The 24129-nt window shown below is 35.7% G+C and overlaps 1 protein-coding gene across 9 annotated transcripts in view; it reads left to right on the forward strand.

Moving 5' to 3' along the window:
• LOC131425244 (putative protein kinase C delta type homolog) overlaps window positions 1–24129 on the forward strand; it is a 190858-nt gene that overhangs the window by 139704 nt on the left and 27025 nt on the right. For 3 of the 9 annotated variants that reach the window (XM_058586973.1, XM_058586974.1, XM_058586972.1), the window contains exons 7-8: window positions 8924–9025; window positions 19192–19362. The exons of 5 other annotated variants lie outside the window; for them this stretch is intronic. In XM_058586973.1, coding sequence (XP_058442956.1) covers window positions 8924–9025; window positions 19192–19362 — 273 coding nt within the window. The remainder of the gene's footprint in view (window positions 1–8923; window positions 9026–19191; window positions 19363–24129) is intronic. One more of the 9 variants, XM_058586975.1, reaches the window with a different exon arrangement.

A 24129-nucleotide genomic window follows, 5' to 3' on the forward strand; every position in this document is an offset into this window, starting at 1 on the left:
CCGTCGACATCAACTGCAAAACCCGATCGCTTCGAAAAGATAACGATGAAGTGCATTTAGTAGGATCAAAGAGGTATCTAGAGCTGCAAGCTTCTTAAACCAGATACCAGTAAATGAAATTAAATTGAACCAAGCATTGCTTGAAAAACAGCCAAGACAATAAGAATGTCACATTTCTGAACAACGCCCCCTTGAAGCTTTTACTTATCATCAACAATAAATCCCACCAAATTTAGTGGTACAGTTTGTAAAACCAAAACTGCTTTGGATCAATCTTGAACTTCCTTTCCAATCAAAAAACCTACATCCTTTAAACCGATGCTTAAGTGATTTCAGTTGATGATCCAAATCTCGCTTTAGCAATTTATTATTTTCACACTTTCTCAAAAAACAAACGATTCCGGACATGGTTTTGCAGCTAACTGTTTCACCAAGGTCGTCTTTCACGTCAATTCACGATACATTTTTCAATTTTTTCATCCTGGGGAAACTATCTGACCAAGAATACAAGATACCAAGGCCCTTGACAATAAAAAAAGGCATTCGGTTTTTGTTACGTATTAGTGGACATTACACTAGTTTAGAGTGTAAAGTCCATTAATACGTAAAATCAGCGCTGCAAGGTACCTATCTTCGAAAACGCAATTAATTGTACCTATTGCAACTGCCAAATGAAATATGCATTCACGCAGAGAAATGGAGCTTGTTTAAAATAACAAATCAGTTAGTAGATTTTTAAACCTGACTCATGTTAATTTCAAGCTAGAATATGATTGTTCTACACCATTTTCTCCCTTTAACAACTACAAAGATCTCTTTTCAATGTTAATAAATGTTTTGGTCTTGCCAAACGAAAAAAAATATTGTTCCAGCTGATTTTATTGTTGAAGTAATGCATCAATATATTGCGTATCAACAAAAGCAGAGTTGATTTTATTGGCAATATCTATGTTGATTCAATTCTGGTTTATCTTTATGTTAAGAACAAAATTTATTCATTTTATCTGTTGTCTTATTTGTGTAATGATACAACAAAGTTTATTGTTCAAAAGAACCGTATCAGTCCTATTTCTTATAAACCAGAGCTGTTTTTTCAATCGTGAATGAACAGAAAAGTTTTTTATGCGTTTCTAAAGTAAAATTTCATCTGCTTATATATTTTTCATCGGGCTTTTCATCAGTCCACGCAGAGAAAAATATTGTAAATGTAACTAAATCTGGGTTTCACGTAACGATTTATTTTGTTGAAATAGTGACAAAAGAAAAATTGGTTTAATATAGCAAATATTGTTGCTTGAAACAACAAAACTAGGTATTTGATTTTTCTCAGTGGATTAGTTTCTTTCTATAAATATTTTGATAATACCAACAAATATTTTACTTGTGCGTTCCTGTCAATTTCTTGACAAACAATATCATAGTCAATTCAACTAGCAAAATCAGTTTAAAAATAACTTATTTTGGATAAAGGTAATATTTATAGTGTTTTGAATTTATAAACTTGGCAGTTGAAATAAATGATAAGATATCAACTTAAAATGATTACTATTTCAATTTACGCTTTTGTTTGTAGAAATTATTCATTTTGATTTGTTTTTACGAGTAAAATGATTTCTTTCGAAATAATTTGAAGGCTTGTTTTTGGAACATTTTTCTACAATTTATATATTTGTAAGGAATTCCAATTACATTTATATTCCATACATTTATATTATTTATCTACATACCACAATCAATTCAATATTACTTTTTATAGTATCCAATGATACTATAAGTACCCTGCCCCGGCGCTCTTCCGGTGAAGACAGAGATAACCTGCATCAAATATATGTTGTTAAGAAAACGTGTTATTGCAGTTTCTAATATTATTAACTATCAATACTTACGCTTGGACTGATGAAAAGCCCGATGAAAAATATATAAGCAGATGAAATTTTACTTTTGAAACGCATAAAAAACTTTTCTGTTCATTCACGATTGAAAAAACAGCTCTGGTTTATTAGAAATAGGACTGACACGATTCTTTTGAACAATAAACTTTGTTGTATCATTACACAAATAAGACAACAGATAAAATGAATAAATTTTGTTCTTAACATAAAGATAAACCAGAATTGAATCAACATAGATATTGCCAATAAAATCAACTCTGCTTTTGTTGATACGCAATATATTGATGAATTACTTCAACAATAAAATCAGCTGGAACAATATTTTTTTTCGTTTGGCAAGACCAAAACATTTATTAACATTGAAAAGAGATCTTTGTAGTTGTTAAAGGGAGAAAATGGTGTAGAACAATCATATTCTAGCTTGAAATTAACATGAGTCAGGTTTAAAAATCTACTAACTGATTTGTTATTTTAAACAAGCTCCATTTCTCTGCGTGTACAATATTTTTCTCTGCGTGTTGTTAAACTGCATCAAAACAATCGTTTCAAGGACGTCGTTGATTTTACTGACTAGGGATAATCAACCAAGATAGATGCGAAAAAAAGGAGTATAGTTAATAAGCGTTATTAATACCAACAGCGTCGTTGTTGAACGCGCAACTACGGTACTTCGGAAATTTATTTTCAGCACATAAGCAAGCCATTATATTTAACCAGCATACCGTGATGTTTTTCTTTCCTGAATTCAGATGTGAACGAAGATGAGTGACAACAACTGAGCTGTCTCTGTTCGAACGTGAGAAATTTTGCTTACATTATTTATTACTTATAAGAGACAAAAGCGAGAAACAGGAAGGAATGCATGTCACAATATAGAAAAATTTTCCGTTTGTCGCATGTCAGAAATAAATGAACTTTTTAATTTGTCATAGTTACGTGGGTTCGAAGCAATTTTCCAATGTTTAATGGACGTGAAAAATAAAAGTATTGAAGTCGTACATTTCTACAAAATATCCAATCATTTTCAAATGCATTAACTTTTCTTTTCTATACATAATGTGAAATGAAAAATAAGTAAACTAAACATTATTTTTACGTTTCGTCTTTGACTCATCAGTGCAGAGCAGTTCAAATTGAACTGCTTAGTGCTAAACTCGGCAGTTCAATTTGAACCGCTAAGCAGACGTAAAGTTTCTGCTATTTACAGAACACTTTTTGTTTTGCAACGAAGTGCAATGTCTTTTCTGACGTGCCGAACGAAAACGTGTTTTCGACTATTTCTGGCCGATGCAGGTATGGTCATTTAGGGGTTAGCCAAATTTTGTGCTAGGGCACATAACCGTTTTCATTATTTTTACGTTTCGTCTTTGACTCATCAGTGCAGAGCAGTTCAAATTGAACTGCTTAGTGCTAAACTCGGCAGTTCAATTTGAACCGCTAAGCAGACGTAAAGTTTCTGCTATTTACAGAACACTTTTTGTTTTGCAACGAAGTGCAATGTCTTTTCTGACGTGCCGAACGAAAACGTGTTTTCGACTATTTCTGGCCGATGCAGGTATGGTCATTTAGGGGTTAGCCAAATTTTGTGCTAGGGCACATAACCGTTTTCATTATTTTTACGTTTCGTCTTTGACTCATCAGTGCAGAGCAGTTCAAATTGAACTGCTTAGTGCTAAACTCGGCAGTTCAATTTGAACCGCTAAGCAGACGTAAAGTTTCTGCTATTTACAGAACACTTTTTGTTTTGCAACGAAGTGCAATGTCTTTTCTGACGTGCCGAACGAAAACGTGTTTTCGACTATTTCTGGCCGATGCAGGTATGGTCATTTAGGGGTTAGCCAAATTTTGTGCTAGGGCACATAACCGTTTTCATTATTTTTACGTTTCGTCTTTGACTCATCAGTGCAGAGCAGTTCAAATTGAACTGCTTAGTGCTAAACTCGGCAGTTCAATTTGAACCGCTAAGCAGACGTAAAGTTTCTGCTATTTACAGAACACTTTTTGTTTTGCAACGAAGTGCAATGTCTTTTCTGACGTGCCGAACGAAAACGTGTTTTCGACTATTTCTGGCCGATGCAGGTATGGTCATTTAGGGGTTAGCCAAATTTTGTGCTAGGGCACATAACCGTTTTCATTATTTTTACGTTTCGTCTTTGACTCATCAGTGCAGAGCAGTTCAAATTGAACTGCTTAGTGCTAAACTCGGCAGTTCAATTTGAACCGCTAAGCAGACGTAAAGTTTCTGCTATTTACAGAACACTTTTTGTTTTGCAACGAAGTGCAATGTCTTTTCTGACGTGCCGAACGAAAACGTGTTTTCGACTATTTCTGGCCGATGCAGGTATGGTCATTTAGGGGTTAGCCAAATTTTGTGCTAGGGCACATAACCGTTTTCATTATTTTTACGTTTCGTCTTTGACTCATCAGTGCAGAGCAGTTCAAATTGAACTGCTTAGTGCTAAACTCGGCAGTTCAATTTGAACCGCTAAGCAGACGTAAAGTTTCTGCTATTTACAGAACACTTTTTGTTTTGCAACGAAGTGCAATGTCTTTTCTGACGTGCCGAACGAAAACGTGTTTTCGACTATTTCTGGCCGATGCAGGTATGGTCATTTAGGGGTTAGCCAAATTTTGTGCTAGGGCACATAACCGTTTTCATTATTTTTACGTTTCGTCTTTGACTCATCAGTGCAGAGCAGTTCAAATTGAACTGCTTAGTGCTAAACTCGGCAGTTCAATTTGAACCGCTAAGCAGACGTAAAGTTTCTGCTATTTACAGAACACTTTTTGTTTTGCAACGAAGTGCAATGTCTTTTCTGACGTGCCGAACGAAAACGTGTTTTCGACTATTTCTGGCCGATGCAGGTATGGTCATTTAGGGGTTAGCCAAATTTTGTGCTAGGGCACATAACCGTTTTCATTATTTTTACGTTTCGTCTTTGACTCATCAGTGCAGAGCAGTTCAAATTGAACTGCTTAGTGCTAAACTCGGCAGTTCAATTTGAACCGCTAAGCAGACGTAAAGTTTCTGCTATTTACAGAACACTTTTTGTTTTGCAACGAAGTGCAATGTCTTTTCTGACGTGCCGAACGAAAACGTGTTTTCGACTATTTCTGGCCGATGCAGGTATGGTCATTTAGGGGTTAGCCAAATTTTGTGCTAGGGCACATAACCGTTTTCATTATTTTTACGTTTCGTCTTTGACTCATCAGTGCAGAGCAGTTCAAATTGAACTGCTTAGTGCTAAACTCGGCAGTTCAATTTGAACCGCTAAGCAGACGTAAAGTTTCTGCTATTTACAGAACACTTTTTGTTTTGCAACGAAGTGCAATGTCTTTTCTGACGTGCCGAACGAAAACGTGTTTTCGACTATTTCTGGCCGATGCAGGTATGGTCATTTAGGGGTTAGCCAAATTTTGTGCTAGGGCACATAACCGTTTTCATTATTTTTACGTTTCGTCTTTGACTCATCAGTGCAGAGCAGTTCAAATTGAACTGCTTAGTGCTAAACTCGGCAGTTCAATTTGAACCGCTAAGCAGACGTAAAGTTTCTGCTATTTACAGAACACTTTTTGTTTTGCAACGAAGTGCAATGTCTTTTCTGACGTGCCGAACGAAAACGTGTTTTCGACTATTTCTGGCCGATGCAGGTATGGTCATTTAGGGGTTAGCCAAATTTTGTGCTAGGGCACATAACCGTTTTCATTATTTTTACGTTTCGTCTTTGACTCATCAGTGCAGAGCAGTTCAAATTGAACTGCTTAGTGCTAAACTCGGCAGTTCAATTTGAACCGCTAAGCAGACGTAAAGTTTCTGCTATTTACAGAACACTTTTTGTTTTGCAACGAAGTGCAATGTCTTTTCTGACGTGCCGAACGAAAACGTGTTTTCGACTATTTCTGGCCGATGCAGGTATGGTCATTTAGGGGTTAGCCAAATTTTGTGCTAGGGCACATAACCGTTTTCATTATTTTTACGTTTCGTCTTTGACTCATCAGTGCAGAGCAGTTCAAATTGAACTGCTTAGTGCTAAACTCGGCAGTTCAATTTGAACCGCTAAGCAGACGTAAAGTTTCTGCTATTTACAGAACACTTTTTGTTTTGCAACGAAGTGCAATGTCTTTTCTGACGTGCCGAACGAAAACGTGTTTTCGACTATTTCTGGCCGATGCAGGTATGGTCATTTAGGGGTTAGCCAAATTTTGTGCTAGGGCACATAACCGTTTTCATTATTTTTACGTTTCGTCTTTGACTCATCAGTGCAGAGCAGTTCAAATTGAACTGCTTAGTGCTAAACTCGGCAGTTCAATTTGAACCGCTAAGCAGACGTAAAGTTTCTGCTATTTACAGAACACTTTTTGTTTTGCAACGAAGTGCAATGTCTTTTCTGACGTGCCGAACGAAAACGTGTTTTCGACTATTTCTGGCCGATGCAGGTATGGTCATTTAGGGGTTAGCCAAATTTTGTGCTAGGGCACATAACCGTTTTCATTATTTTTACGTTTCGTCTTTGACTCATCAGTGCAGAGCAGTTCAAATTGAACTGCTTAGTGCTAAACTCGGCAGTTCAATTTGAACCGCTAAGCAGACGTAAAGTTTCTGCTATTTACAGAACACTTTTTGTTTTGCAACGAAGTGCAATGTCTTTTCTGACGTGCCGAACGAAAACGTGTTTTCGACTATTTCTGGCCGATGCAGGTATGGTCATTTAGGGGTTAGCCAAATTTTGTGCTAGGGCACATAACCGTTTTCATTATTTTTACGTTTCGTCTTTGACTCATCAGTGCAGAGCAGTTCAAATTGAACTGCTTAGTGCTAAACTCGGCAGTTCAATTTGAACCGCTAAGCAGACGTAAAGTTTCTGCTATTTACAGAACACTTTTTGTTTTGCAACGAAGTGCAATGTCTTTTCTGACGTGCCGAACGAAAACGTGTTTTCGACTATTTCTGGCCGATGCAGGTATGGTCATTTAGTTTAGCACCCGAGTTTAGCACTAAGCAGTTCAATTTGAACTGCTCTGCACTGATGAGTCAAAGACGAAACGTAAAAATAATGAAAACGGTTATGTGCCCTAGCACAAAATTTGGCTAACCCCTAAATGACCATACCTGCATCGGCCAGAAATAGTCGAAAACACGTTTTCGTTCGGCACGTCAGAAAAGACATTGCACTTCGTTGCAAAACAAAAAGTGTTCTGTAAATAGCAGAAACTTTACGTCTGCTTAGCGGTTCAAATTGAACTGCCGAGTTTAGCACTAAGCAGTTCAATTTGAACTGCTCTGCACTGATGAGTCAAAGACGAAACGTAAAAATAATGAAAACGGTTATGTGCCCTAGCACAAAATTTGGCTAACCCCTAAATGACTATACCTGCATCGGCCAGAAATAGTCGAAAACACGTTTTCGTTCGGCACGTCAGAAAAGACATTGCACTTCGTTGCAAAACAAAAAGTGTTCTGTAAATAGCAGAAACTTTACGTCTGCTTAGCGGTTCAAATTGAACTGCCGAGTTTAGCACTAAGCAGTTCAATTTGAACTGCTCTGCACTGATGAGTCAAAGACGAAACGTAAAAATAATGAAAACGGTTATGTGCCCTAGCACAAAATTTGGCTAACCCCTAAATGACCATACCTGCATCGGCCAGAAATAGTCGAAAACACGTTTTCGTTCGGCACGTCAGAAAAGACATTGCACTTCGTTGCAAAACAAAAAGTGTTCTGTAAATAGCAGAAACTTTACGTCTGCTTAGCGGTTCAAATTGAACTGCCGAGTTTAGCACTAAGCAGTTCAATTTGAACTGCTCTGCACTGATGAGTCAAAGACGAAACGTAAAAATAATGAAAACGGTTATGTGCCCTAGCACAAAATTTGGCTAACCCCTAAATGACCATACCTGCATCGGCCAGAAATAGTCGAAAACACGTTTTCGTTCGGCACGTCAGAAAAGACATTGCACTTCGTTGCAAAACAAAAAGTGTTCTGTAAATAGCAGAAACTTTACGTCTGCTTAGCGGTTCAAATTGAACTGCCGAGTTTAGCACTAAGCAGTTCAATTTGAACTGCTCTGCACTGATGAGTCAAAGACGAAACGTAAAAATAATGAAAACGGTTATGTGCCCTAGCACAAAATTTGGCTAACCCCTAAATGACCATACCTGCATCGGCCAGAAATAGTCGAAAACACGTTTTCGTTCGGCACGTCAGAAAAGACATTGCACTTCGTTGCAAAACAAAAAGTGTTCTGTAAATAGCAGAAACTTTACGTCTGCTTAGCGGTTCAAATTGAACTGCCGAGTTTAGCACTAAGCAGTTCAATTTGAACTGCTCTGCACTGATGAGTCAAAGACGAAACGTAAAAATAATGAAAACGGTTATGTGCCCTAGCACAAAATTTGGCTAACCCCTAAATGAAACTAAACATATTTTGTCATGAATCCTTCCAGTGCTCTAGTTGAGTTTAACTGAAGTTAGTCTGTTGCAAACTTGCTATCAAAACATTCCGGTTGAAGCTAAGATATACTTTCAGAAATACAAAAACTTTTACTACCCGTTTCCAAAATAAATAGTACTACCATAAAATATTGTTTGGTATATCTGGGACGTTTCCAGTAACTTCTTAGGCCTATCATTTGTTAAAAGGCACAAGCGCTCACATAATACATAGAGGCAAAAAAGGGTGATTGCGAGGTAATCCTAGTTTTAATTGTATGAATGGTCGGTTTTTTCAGGTCTACTGTGTGACCACCGACATCATTTACAGTTATACACTTTTATTTTAATTAAACGATTTTGGGATTTTTCTCATACCAACTGCATGCCAAATAGACGAAGAAATCACGAGATATATTACTATAATTTATACGCCATCTCCGCCTCTATTCCTGTCGAATAATAAGAACAGAGTCTTATTATAGGCAAGTATATGTTGTCTATTATTTAGCAGCTATTTATAAAACAAAGAGCATACGTTATTTATAATTACATTTTATGTAGTGAAATGGTGATGGTCATGATTGATATTCTTGCAGACTGTGACGTAAACTGTCACAAAAAGTGTGAAAGACTAGCGGCCAATTTGTGCGGCGTCAATCAGAAGTTGATCGTCGAAGCGCTGTCGTCGGTTAGAAGAGGTAGGTATCCACCAAGATGAAACTCATGATAGTTCTGGTTTGGACCTGACGGAAGAATCGGTGAGCAAACAATAACGAAAATTACTGTTTAATGATGATTAGGTTCGCCGTAAAATGTTACTGACGTTGATAGTAAGACGCATCGTAATGTCGTTTGTGATTTGAAGAATTGATTAACTTGAGCGTGCTGGAGAATGTTATTAATTCCCCCTTTTTGATAAAGTGCAGTGAACATTGATTTCAGATGGGATTTTCTTCTTTGTTTCAGAAGTGTTGTTAATTTTTGCATTGCAGGCTTTTCGAGAATTTTTTTTAATTTTCTGTAAAATTTAAACGGGAAATAAAAACAACTAAATAAAAAAGTGAATAAATATAGTATAAAGAACAGACATCCATTAGAGATTTCAATGTGTGTAACGAATTTAGCGGTTGTTTGGCAAAGTGAGTAACAAGTAGCAAGTAGCCTATAGAGGTGCTTCAAAAAGCCCAGCAATCGTCAATGGGTTCTTGCGATCCAGCAATGGTAATTCATGCATGCAAAATAGTACGTAACGGTGATTCTTAACGGAATATTCTTATACGCTTTACACAGAGTTTTTAAAACCGTAATTATGTGCCTGGATGTCTGTATTCTGTGAATGTAGTTCGTATATATTCCGAGTTAGATACACTCCATATTACACGAACTAAGTAACGTTGTTCACTTAAATACTGGCCACACACCATGGTATTCACGTTCGTATGTCTGATCGCGTTGCCCTAACCATCCTAACGATTAAAATCTAATCAATTAGTCTAAACATTATATCGACTATTTCCAAAACCAATCGACCAGAGAATCGATCAATTGATAGAGTAATTGAATGATATACTTGGCAATAGAAGAAAAATTAATCGATTTGTTTGAAAAATTATTTTCGAATATTGAATAATCGAATAATTCGAAAAATCCGGTACCTCTATTAGATTTTACTCGAACATAACATAATTCGCTGAATGAACATCAATTGGCTGCTATATTAAATACGTGTTATTGGAAATGTAATCAAACCACCGGCACAAGCCCCGTCGAGAGAGATTATTTTTAAAGTTTTAAGGTTTGGGAATATCATTGAATTAAGGGAATTTCGAATACATTATCAAATAAATTGGCAAAATAATTAACATTCCAAACACGTTTCCATTTTAATATTTTTTTAAATATTTCGAATTTCCGGGCCCCCTAACAAAGTCCGGGCTCAGGGCCCTCTTTCCCCTCTCCCTCTCGGTGGGCCAAGGAACAGGGACTTTTTTCATCACGAGTTAATCTCTGATGTCATCTTATAAAACATAATATACGATTGAAAGAGCGCTCCCGTTTCCTATATGCTTTCGTTCATTATTTCATACGATTCGTCGAGTTGAGCGAATTCGTATGATCTTTTGCATACTCGCGTAAGCCAAGAGATCTTGTGCTGGTGTTACATTGATTAAGAAGTTATTAGTTCAGACACAACGTAATTCACGAGAGCGTTCATCACGTGAGGTGGTTTATAGTATGATCAATTGCTTAAAAGTGTTACATAAATTCCGCGTTGATCAGTTTTCGTGTGCGTATTTTCGCATAGTTGTCATATGTTATACATTACACAATGGGGAAAAAGGATAAAAAACGCGACTTTACACAATAATTCCATAGTAATATAAATAAATATTATAAAAGTGGGCATTTATTATGCAAAAAAATACCGCAGAATCGATTGATGATAATTAGTATAGCCGCAAAATTCACTATCATGCCCGTTTTACCCCAGTTCCTCTTTTATCTGACTTTACTTCGAAGACTGACAGTAAAACTGTTAGAAAACTAAATTCAGCTAATTAAAATGCACTCCTGGCATATTCATTAGTTTGATAAATGAATTGCGGATAATTAGAAAGGCCGTAAATATCCGTACTCGGTTTTATTCCAATTTTCCTTCTTCCATAAAGGCTATAGCAGGATAAGCATGTGAAATCTGCCCCCAAAGGGAATTCATATTGTTATACCACATTCGAAAGGTCATAGACTGGAAACAATTTTCTCAAAGTTTCAACCCTTTAACTGCCATATTGACGGAGCTAGGGTGGTTCTATTGATTTTTATTTTATTTGATTTTTGAAGAAACTGCTTCTCCGAAAAATTTGAAAAAAATCAGGCATGTTTAAGGCATTATGGGGATGCTTTACAATTTTTTTCAAAATTTTTGAAGATGTATTTCTTTTATTAAAAAATACTAGAAAATTTTGAAACATATTTTTTCCCTCTTCCAATTTTTGCACCACCCTGGATTTTTTAGTGATAAATAAAGAATTTTCGGACATGTTAAAATGGTATGTTTTCATATTTTTTAAAAATGTGGACGACCAAAATATTTAATTTTTTCTAAAAAATCAATAACAGTCGACCATGCGTTCCCATCAAATTCTGAGAGAAGGAAACGCATGGTGCTTTATCTTAGCAGTTTCTAGTAGTAGTCGACCATGCGTTCCCATAAAGTTCTCTTAAAACGGAAACGCATGGTGCTTTGTTCTAGTAGTTTATGATGCAACTCAAGCGCAGGGCTTAGAAATCAAAGTAACGAAAAGAAGGAAATGAGTATCAACCTTTGCATAATACATACACGATCATACTTCGGGTACAACCTAGAAAGCTACAAAGCGAGAACTTACTGGTATGTGGTTTATATATGAATGGTAGTAATATATGAACGTTGCGAGTATCACACATATGCAGTTCGGTTACGGCAGTCAAGAACTAGAGCGAGTGACTGTATATAATTCGATGATTCGATAGTGTTTCATGAAATGGTCAAATCGTTTTACACTGTTGGGTCTCGTACAACGCGGTTTTCTTTTTGCCAGCTCTGTACATTTCACTAAATACATAGCGAGTTGAAACAGCAGTGAATTTAATTCTTTCTTTTTTATATTGGTGTCAAACAAAAGTGGCCACTGATGAAGGTTGGAATCGATTTCTTAGAATTGTTTTTCCATAAATACGTTAATTTCTTAAGGCAATTTACATAAGTTGTTCTTCGCCGTAGCATCACTTTTACATAGAATTCTTATCCTAATATAATACTAATATAGTCACATCAATTTGAGTTTAATAAAGCATATTCCTCTTATTCTTTAAATATCATATTATTTAAACCAAACGATGAACTGCTATAAATTTTAAAATAAGCTGAAATTTTTATACATTTTGTGGTTGATTTCATAACCCTGGAGTTTTTTTTTTATCAGCACATCATTTTTAATAAAATTTTGCTATTGGATGAACTAATGGACGCAGTAGGAGTCAGAACTAAGACTCAAAAGGGTCAATTATTAAATTGAAACTTCAATTGTCTTTATGAAATGATTAAGAAGTTTCATGTAAGAAAGGTCACAAAAAAATTTCTGAAAATTTTTGACTGTATTTTTCATTTAAATAGGAAATGGGATAAAAATGTTATAAAAATACATTGCTATTTCCATGCACACATTTTCTCTCTGATTCTTTTCGTTTATTCTATAGAATTATCATCGTCACTTGGTAGCTGTTCTGATTTGAGCATTTCTGACAATATTTTCGCCGGTCTCACAATTCTGGATAAAAACCGAGCATAAGGAAAGGTAGTGAATAATGGCGGCCTCGTGTGAACAGCAACCAACAGTTCAATTGCCAATAACGCATTCACAGCAACGGCGCTGGATTCCCAAATATCCAGTCGAATTTGTAGTGTACTCGATATAGTACTTGTAAGCGTTTAAAAATGAGACTTTTTACCGGCCCGAATAGCTTTTTTGTGATATGTGTGTCTCAATTGGGTCATCTCGTGATAAAGCTTTAAATCCAAAATAACTTGGCAGAACATCCTTTTCAAAAGCTTCTGTTCCAGAGCTACTATATTCCGATACTTGTTGCACTCGTTCCAATCCAAGGATTGATAATATTATCTTATTAGAACTTCCCGTTCGCAATTTGAACAGAAATACGAATAAATCTTTCTCATTTACACCAGCATATCACGAAGCTCAATGATATTTGACCATATTAAACCTGTAAAAACCTGGAAGCGTTCCTCTGAGTTTGAAAATCACTTACTGAGTTAGTTATGTATTCTCAGATATTTTCTGGAAAATATGGAACTTTCTACACAATATACCCAAAAATTAAAGAGATCGATTCAGCGAATCAAGTTTTTTAATAGACATGGTCGATAAATGCTTGATTTGAAATTATGCAAAGGTTATAACTCAAAAATGAAAAATAACGCATCACTATTTTTTTATATCTGTTGTTGTTTCAAATTTTAGAATAAATATAAAAATATACAGCGCTCTCAGTCTACAAACCATGAAAACCATCATAAAGATATTCGATTGAAGTTTTCAAACACAAAACTCCAACTTTATCTTTATTATACATTTTTCCAGAAAACTGTACACATCCCTCGATAACATATCTTTATGATAACTTTTGACACTGTAATGAAATTTTCATTCTTTCTTTCATTATTCTTTCTTTACATCCATCAGCAACACGTAAAAAAACTGACACTCGCTCTAGTTCTTGACTGCCATAACCGAATTTCATATGTGTGATACTCGCGACGTTCATGTATTACTACCATTCATATATGAACCACATACCAGTAAGTTCTCGCTTTGTAGCTTTCTAGGTTGTACCCGAAATATGATCGTGTATGTATTATGCAAAGGTTGATACTCATATCCTTCTTTTCGTTACTTTGATTTCTAAGCCTTGCGCTTGAGTTGCATCATAAACTACTAGAACAAAGCACCATGCGTTTCTCTTTTAAGAGAACTTTATGGGAACGCATGGTCGACTACTACTAGAAACTGCTAAGATAAAGCACCATGCGTTTCCTTCTCTCAGAATTCGATGGGGACGCATGGTCGACTGTTATTGATTTTTTAGAAAAAATCAAATATTTTGGTCATCCACATTTTTAAAAAATATGGAAACATACCACTTCAACATGTCCAAAAATTCTTTATTTATCACTAAAAAATCCAGGGTGGTGCAAAAATTGGAAGAGGGAAAAAATATGTTTCAAAATTTTCTAGTATTTTTTAATAAAAGAAATACATCTTCAAAAATTTTGAAAAAAATTGTAAAGCATCCCCATAATGCCTTAAACATGCCTGATTTTTTTCAATTTTTTCGGAGAAGCAGTTTCTTCGAAAATCAAATAAAATAAAAATCAATAGAACCACCCTAGTTCCGTCAATATGGCACTTAAAGGGTTCAAACTTTGAGAAAATAGTTAACAGTCTATGACCTTTCGAATGTGGTATAACAATATGAATTCCCTTTGGGGGCAGATTTTACATGCTTATCCTGCTATAGCCTTTACAGCAAAAAAGATCAACTGATCTTTGTTTGGGACAATTATGATACCCTAAGACAGTTCTATGTTTTGAATTTAACCCCACAAAAAATATTTAACAGATAGTTATCATGATCACATGAATCGTGTTACATACTTTTACCCCGATTTCCCATAAAACTTAATTTTAAGTTGAATTCTGCTTTACAATCCTGAAGCAGGATCAATGCGACCATCAATAGTTGTTCATATTACGTAGATAACTTTAGCGATCCAAGTACACATAATGGGAATGACAGTACTAACCCGTTTAACCCGTTTTACCAAAATTTATTTCATAAATCGTATATATCGTAAGACGGTATAACATGACTAGTGTAGCTATCGAATCGATTTGTAATCTACTTTTTAGGACGTTTCACGTAATACCAATCGAGTTTAATCAACCTCAATCAGTCTTTTTTCGGAATGCAAAAAAAAGTTTAGTTATAAAATAAATTGGGATAAAACGGTACAACATGATTCGTGAGTTCATTGAATCTATTTGTAATCTACTTTTTAGGGTATTCCATGTTATATTAATCGAATTTTTTAATCCGCAACCAGTCTCCTTCCGGAATGCGATAGAAAGTTTAATCAGAGATAAAAAACAGAGATATTAGGTATTCGATCTGCTTTTGGATTGTAAATCAAATATCAACTGAATATTATAACAAGAAAAACAGAAGTAAAACCATACAACGAGTTTCGTGCTGTTACTTTATCTGGTCTTCGTCAAATATTTCGGTTCTACAACTACAAAAAGGGAACTTGGAGTAAAATGTACATGGTAGCGACCGTTTCTGAAAAATCGTCGAGGTTTCGGTCCATTTTTTCCTCTGTGCGTTGATTTAAAAACTATGATAACCGTTTGAAATCTCGATGACGTAAGCGTTCTCTAAATTAAACTATTTGCAACCTTATGCATGTTGAGGTGTTTTTTTCTAGAGACAATTTTCATTCCTCTTACCATGTGCTTCAATGTCCTACGTATACAAGTAAAAATGTTAGAAAGAAGAATGAAGATAAATCGGGTTATCTTTATCTTCCAATTAAATTGCAGAAAAAAATTTGGAATAAAGATTTTATTTTTGATATAATAAAAACAGTATGACTACTCATTTAACGAAATTTAGCAGTATATTAGTATGACATTGATCCATACATATTGGGTCGTTCGATTAGGCTACAAAATAATAACAGATTTTCATAACGTTCATACAGACCGAAGCTAATTAGATTATGTAACAGGGCTGTAGCGACTTTATCACTCTGATATGGATTTATATGGTGATCGACTATACGTTCCCATTTTTCAAGAAGAAATCAACTTAGGCTTATAGACCTTAAGCTATTTGCTTTCCTTCTTTTGGAATTTTTAGATAATTATTTCCCGCCAAGCTCTAGGAATTCATCTTGTCACAAAACTAAATGTAAGAAATTTCTTGAAAACATATTAGAGATTTAATATGATCAGTATCTAACGGGGAAACAGATTGGAAAACTGACATGTGAACACAATGATGTAATGAAAACCGCGAAAATGATACCGCAGAGACGGGACTCGAACCCGTAGCTAACTCCTAACCGGTTACATTGTTTTACAATGTAAACTACGCTGCATATGAAAACACATGAAGAGAAAGTCCAATTGATTGGACGAAAACCAAGCATGCTTCGCGGTACTTAGCCACCACGGTATTCACTTACAGTCCCGTATCGACGGAAACAAATTCAACAGAAACACATACAATGATCACGAGTCTATTTCTACCCATCTGTTCTTGCCGCACGATACTGATTCGAGACTTTTGTTTTTGTCTATTTCGCTATCTACGGGATAACACACGATAGTTTCATCCATCGATTTAATGGATCTCCACTAGTGTGAGGTAGCAGCAGTGACGATTGTGTGATCTTAAACACAATGGTAAAGGTACACAAACCTTTTATTGACCTTCAACGATTTGTTTTAGTCTTTGTTAAGACGTAGAGCCGTCTGGAGCTAGTTTTAATATGATCAGTATCTAACGGGGAAACAGATTGAAAAACTGACATGTGAATACAATGATGTAATGAAAACCGCGATACGGGACTGTAAGTGAATACCGTGGTGGCTAAGTACAGCGAAGCATGCTTAGTTTTCGTCCAATCAATTGGACTTTCTATTCATATGTTTTCATATGCAGGGTAGTTTATTTGGTAAAACAATTTCCCCGGTTAGGAGTTAGCTACGGGTTCGAGTCCCGTCTCTGCGGTAACATTTTCGCGGTTTTCATTTCATCATTGTGTTCACATGTCAGTTTTCCAATCTGTTTCCCCGTTAGATACTGATCATGACCTTCCAGAATTCGCAAAAGCAGGACGCAAATAACCTGTGTTGACTATGTACATCTTTGTACTGCTAACAAACCTCATCAGTTCAGAGCCCCTCAAATTTCCGTTTGAGCTTCTCCAAATCACATTGTGAGCATTTACAGTTACTGACGATTATACCTGGGAAACTGTTGTTGTAGTAGTATGATACAACCATTGATTGGTTATGCGGCAAAATGCGGCCAGCTGAAATATCTCGAGTTGTAAGCGTAAATACAAGAAATATCTCGAAAGAGCTAGTTGCAATTATGCATGCTCAAGGCATTTTCCGTGTTTTATTCGCTATCAATCAGAGTAACACACACTCTATTTCCAGCTCTTGTAATACAACAACTAGAAATATATGAACTATTAAACGCCTATAGCGACAGGTGTTACAGAAATATTTCAAACATTCATATCCCTCGAGTTGCGAAGAGTCGAGACGCCTATCGTATCTTAATGCAGCAAAACGAACAGTCAATATATTCCGTTAACGACTTGGTATATTATCAGAGTTGCTGTAGCCATACAGTCATCGGCTCGGACAATATACTCAACCAAATTACTCGTATTTGTTCACTACTGCTTGAAAACTCAACAACACAGATCAACTTAAAATCTTTGGACTTCTGCAACAGGGGATTTTTTTGTTTTGAAGTATCGGCGTGGATTCCAAATTAAAATTGGTTCACGAAGAAATACTTTGATATTCAACATTCTTAAATGTTGAACTATCTTATTACGCCTCTCGATTCAGTATGTACGTTTGACATTATGAATACAAAACAGTGAAAGAAAGTCGAGAAAATTTATTTCAATTTCTTTTTCGTAATGGCTAACATCGTTCAGCGCATAGTAATTTAAAATCACACTCATCAATTGGAGCACAACGGGTCTGATGAAAATAAACGTGCGTGCGCTTTTAGTGTGATAGAACAATGGTGGGATGTGTTGAATGTTTGACAATGAGACAAATGATGAGATGCCAGTGTTTATTGTGAAATAAAGCTCTGAATAAATAGTCCGACATCAGTAACCGGTGAGTGGATAGACATTGTTCAAATTCTGATTCCTTCGTTCATAACCCTGTGTTATCAAATCAAAAGTATATAGTTTAAGCACAGACTAACAGACATGACAGTATGAGTAAATTCTTATCAAAATAATTTTTCGTGATTCACTAGTTCCACCTATATTGTACTGCGCGAACTATTTACTATCGGTACACCCCTTGTGTTATGTGAAAGTTTTTTTACTAGTTGGTTTCCCCTCGTTTGTCAACACCGATCAGCTGCTTGCAGGGATGCCTGATTTCATCATAATATTTGAAAATGAATCATCACAATAAATTATTGGATTACGTTGATAATATACTTAACTTTTTCAGCGATCTTGGAAGGTTCTCAACGTTGCTCATCTAGATTATTTTTTATTGTGTTGGTAATTTTCATCCGAAATTAAGTGGCGGTAGACCAGAAGCAAGTAAATATTGTAACAAAACGGGTTCGATTTTGTACTGCGTTGGAGGATGAGAAGTAGCACAATTATGTATATAGTTTTGGCAATATGTATTAAATCTGTATCCTGCATGAAATTCGCATGGACGTAGACAAATCAATACATTACAAGTAATTCTGTATGAATGGCAACTCTGTTGGTAAATGAAAAAAATAAACACAGTCTAGATGACAGAAAGGATATTTTTGATAGGGTAACGTGGCGCCATCATGACACCGGTGAGTACTGTCCCAAATAAAGGAATATTCGAAATGACCGTTAAAATGATTGACGAATCTAATTTGAGTGTCCTGTCTGTTAGTCTGTGGTTTAAGTCGAATAATTCAGTTGATTATCTCGTATTTATATGGAATTATTTCAACGTAATACTTTTATAGAGAAGCTTTTTTTTAGTTAAATTTCTAACATCTTCGGAACTTTTTGGAACATTTACGCTCTCCTCTCACATGAACTAATGTTTATTCCGCTCTATTTTTTACCCAGTGCCGGTGCAGCACCACCTTAGCAAACAAATTGATTTAGTGTTAGTAGTAAACATTAAACCTTCGGTTTACTACGACGCGAAAATCAAACAATAATCTATTAACAGACACAAAGCAAAATCCATCGGCGTAGTGCTGTCTGGGTGGCTACTTTAACCACTTTTCCGACACACTGAAATAATAATAACAACAACAACAACATATCCCCAAACAAAATTTGCTTGTTCACAGCAGTACAATGAATCTCGACGTCTCGCGTCTTGCCAACACTTGCCAAAACCAGTCTGACGACAGTATTTTCATTTAAGCTGTACCGATTCTTCCTCAGTTTACTACAACAACTACCAAACAAATCCACTATCCGGTTTGGGTCGACCAGTCACTTATTCAATCAATCGAACAATCACAGACAATCATAATGCCTATCATCCACGAACAGGAGTACATGATGCCCGGGATTCTCCATCTTCTACGCCCCCCAGCGCCAATCCGGCCTATCGCATTGAAGCACCGGTACTGCCGGACTTTGCCGGCACAGGAGGAGGAGCAACTGCCGGTGGCAAGGAGGATGACGAAACAGGTAACAGATTTAGCGAGCATCTGCACCCACTTATAGAGTATAAATTCGATGTAGACTCGTGGTACTTTGTAAATGGAGTCACATAAAGGTACTTTTATTACAGCCGTTGAGATTGTCACATTTCAGTTGTGAGTGATACTTATGTCACCGAAATGAAAATCAAAATCAAGAAATTGTTAAACCATAAATTCTCAGTTTCATTTTCGTACAGTGGTTGTTTTTAAAAACGAAAGGAGAAACTGGTCTCCGTTCCGTGTTTTCGCCTTCACCGTACCTTCTCTAGCAAGTTCCGTCGAAATGTTTGACTTTACGTGCAGTCGAGTCGGTTGTGTTTTCGAAAAGCTGTTGACCGAAAATTTATATTCGTCTTAGCCTGTCCCGTTAACGTTGTCAGTCATATGTCGAGAGGTGAGCGACTGGTGCACCGCTACTATAACTGTAGTTGATGTGGTACTAGAAGAAAATGCCGCCTCTAGTCTTTGTTGGTAATCGTGGGCGTCATAGGGAAAAACACTTTCGAAAATAGTAGAGATATATTAATATTCTTCACGTGAGCAATACTTTACTTTACTCAGTAATGCGTTAATTTTCAGTGTTTTGCTTTTTATTTCACTTCTTTATATTTTTACTTCTTTTTATCTTTCTCATATAGAAAGGCTATGAAAACAGTGTGAAAACCAACTTTTTAACTGGGCATATACCATTCGACTCAGATCGACGAACTGAGCAAATGTCTGTGTGTGTGTGTGTGTGTGCGTGCACTCGATTTTCTCGAAAATGCCCGGACCGATTTTCACAGTTCAGATAGATTCAAATGAAAGGTTTCTTGGTCCCATATTGAATTTTGAATTTTACCCGGATCGGCCTTCCAGTTCGGAGTAACGGGGTCAAATATGCAAAAAAAAAAAAATGAAGAAAATGTGCACACGATTTTCTCAGAGACCACTCAACCGATTCTGCTCAACAAAGATTCAAATTAAAGGTCTTATGATCCCATAGGTTGCTATTGAATTTTATCTTGATCCGACTTCCGCTTCCGCGTGCCATCATTTTTTTTTCGGAAACCGCTCATCCAATTTGCACAAACGTAGGTTCAAATGAAAAGTCCTACAATCCCACATAATTTAATCAAATTCCATTCTAATACGATTTCCGGTTTCGGAATTACAATCTGGTAGGTATAATAATTTCATTTTCAGGGGCGTGTTTTGCCTTTCTCATATATAAAGGTTATAGAGTTTCATTTGGATCCGACTTGCGGATCCGGAGTTATACGGTAATAAGTGAAAAATAAGTACAAAATTTGCACTCGATTTCCTCGAAAATGGCTTTACCGATTTCCACAAACTGTAATTCAAACGAAATTATTAAATAATTTCTAGAACATTTCAGTCGAATCCGGGACTTTTAGTTCCGCAACTAAAATACGATAAGTGGTAAATTTTCAATTTCAACTGTTTTATTTCATAAACGATTGCAAACACAAGTACAAAATTGACTGATAAATTCTTTGTTAAATTCATTGTTAGTAGACGGCCTAACAATTAATTCCGGCTGTGCCGGCTCCCGATTTCGATTCCGGAAACTTCAGCAATAATGCACGGAACGACCGAAATTAGCTCTGCGCCTAATTCGTATTACTGTTTTTGAATTAGTTGATTTTAACAAACCAAATTTCCACAATAACTATAAAATTAGTTAAAATTGAGAATTTACTTTGCTGAAAAAAAACTCTTATTTTTAGAGAATGTGTTTAGTTGGCGAATATCCTGTACACAAACTAGCACTATTTCAATCCAACACGAAATTCTCATTGACAACTAATTTTGTTATTAAAATCAGAAAATTTGTTTCTATTTATCTATCACCATCATTACTGAAGGGCAGCACAAAGAAAACAAAAATGAAATGGGTTTTATTAACAAATTTATTAGCCAAAAACTCATGCGAAGTGTCAAAGCAAAACAATTCATTAAAAAGCTAAAAAGGACAGTCTTGTTGAAATTGCTTGCAAATTGTTTAGATGTTTTTCGCATGTGTTACGATATATCCATATATAAATTTATAAACCGATTTGTAAAAATGACGTAAGCTCTTAGTGGAAAGTGTATTTATTCAGAATTTGTGCGCATTTGAAGCGATTGTGCATGATAATGTTTTTACGCGGAACAGTGAAATGAGTTTCGAATGTTGCACTCTAATTGTATATATCAAATGATGTTTTTTGTATCTTCCAACCTTCCTACTTGTATTCGGTTTTTGTTTTCCGAGTGCTCAAAGTTTTCAGTGAGAGAGTCGATTTCGTGAAGTCGAATGAAGAAAACAGAGATCTAGGAGAAAAATTTTTCAAAAAGAAGTTTATGTTTCGTTTATGTCTTTTTCTCCAATACAACATCGTATTTATATCTGCCAATATAGAAAAGACAACCGTGACTGAATTTTTTTTCGGTAGTAGTGTGGCTAGTAGTCATTACGGTGTTAACATTTTCTCGGTGACAGAGCGCCATATAGCTGCAAATTGCAGAAGCCAATTCAACCATTCACGTTGGTTGAAGACGGTTTATTTCTCTATTTCAACTAAAAAAATAGTTGAATGGAAATAAAGTGTGCCTTAGCTAAGAAATGACAGCACGTTTAAATGGTGAATTCAACTAAAAAAAAGCCATTATTACAAATATTTTATTATTATTAAGGGAATTAGAATTAAAAAATCTACATTGGCAAAAGTAAGATTTTTTTAGTTGTCTCAAAAAATAACTAACTAAAATCTGAAAATCAACTAATTTTTTCGCCAAAATGCTGATTTCGGTCTTTCCGTGTGTAAATATCCTGAAACTCAGACTATTTTCTTAAAAATGTTTTGGCCGATTTTATGAACCCAGGTTTAAGTGAAAGATTTTATAATCCTAAAAAAATTTCCTAAAGCGACAAAGCAAAAGAGGGACAATTTCTTTTCAATTAGGTTTTTTTTTCATAAATACGTTTATTTCTTAAGGCAATTTACATAAGTTTTTCTTCGCCGTATCATCACTTTTACATAGAATTCTTAACCTAATATAATACTAATATAGTAACAGCGATTTGAGTTTAATAAAACATATTACTCTTATTTTTTAAATATCATATTAGCTATTTCGTTATTTATTATTAAATCTACTTAAGAACATTATTTGAACCAAGCGATTTACTACTATAAATTATAAGATAAGCTTAAATTCTTATACATTTTGTTGTTGATTTCGTAACCTATTTTGAGTTTGTTTGTATCAGCACATCATTTTTATTAAAATTTTGCTATTAGATGAACTAATGGACGCAGTAGGAGTCAGAACTAACCCTCAAAAGGGTCAATTATTAAATTGAAACTTCAATTTTCTTTATGAACTGATAAAGAAGTTTCATGTAAGAAAGGTCACGACAAGCAAGAATGTCTCGAACTGGGACATTGGATAGTCTACCTTGGGTACGCAAGGAATTTATTAGTTGAGATCTGACATCACGATACTCCACGCATGTCCAAACGACATGATCAATATCGCGATAGCCTTTGCCACAAGCACAATGATTAGTTTCGGAAAGTCCAATTCGAAGTAGATGTGCATCTAACGTGTAGTGATTGGACATGAGTCTGGACATCAATCGAATGAAGTCCCTACTCACATCCAGCCCCTTGAACCATGCCTTTGTCGAAATTTTAGGAATAATTGAGTGCATCCACCGACCCAGATCATCTTTATCCCAAGAAGCTTGCCAGCTGGCAAGTGTTCTTTGGCGAGTCGCGCTATAAAATTCGTTGAAAGCAATCGGTCTCTCATAAATTTCACCCTCAATAGCACCACGTTTGGCTACATTATCGGCTCTTTCATTGCCTGGAATGGAGCAATGAGCCGGGACCCAGACTATAGTGGTTAGATAATTATTATTCAATATGTCGTTTAGACACTGTTTTATTTTGCCCAAGAAAAACGGTTCATTTTTGCCCGCAGCGTTTGAGCGAATGGCTTCAATTGCACTCAGACTATCTGTGAAGAGGAAATAATGGTTTGGAGATAATGTGACGATTACATTCAAGCTATAATGAACTGCTGCTAACTCTGCTATATAAACAGATGCAGGTTCTTGAAGCTTGAATGAGGCCGAAACATTATTGTTGATTTTCAATTAGGTTAAAACTGTACCAATTTGTCGGTCATTTGTTGCTGGTAATACGAACTAATTTCGGCTATTCCGGTCCTCAAAATTAGGTTTCGGCTTTTTTGCTCACCAAATCGATCTCTCCATAGATGGACCTTAATTTTTTTATTCACTATACCAACGTTGGAGGCAAGTTAAATTTTGCCACGGGTACAAATTTGTCCAGGTACGCCACTGATCCGGATAAAAACATTGAATAAGAAAAACCAAACACAGTTTTTGCAATGCAAAAAATATTTACAAACATCTTTCTTGCAAGAACCATATAAAGAAACTTTAAATGCAAAAATCGGTTAATAAATTAGCTGATTCTCCGAAATGAATGTTTGCATCCGATTTTTGCAATCAAAATTTGTACTTTTCCGATTTTTGCATTGTCGTTCATAAAGGGTGATTTATGGGTACGCCATGTAACTTTTATTTTTTAAACATGCAATAAAACACAAACAGTTCATCCGATTTCAAAATTAATTTTTTCATATTAAAGTACAATCCTTCCGGTTAATTCTGGAATATAATTTCATTCGGTCGTAGCGTTGGCTGTGTGGCACAGAGCGCCGTTTTATTGGAACC

This window comes from Malaya genurostris, chromosome 1 (genome assembly GCF_030247185.1).
Source record: "Malaya genurostris strain Urasoe2022 chromosome 1, Malgen_1.1, whole genome shotgun sequence".
Taxonomy (NCBI): Eukaryota; Metazoa; Arthropoda; class Insecta; order Diptera; family Culicidae; genus Malaya; species Malaya genurostris.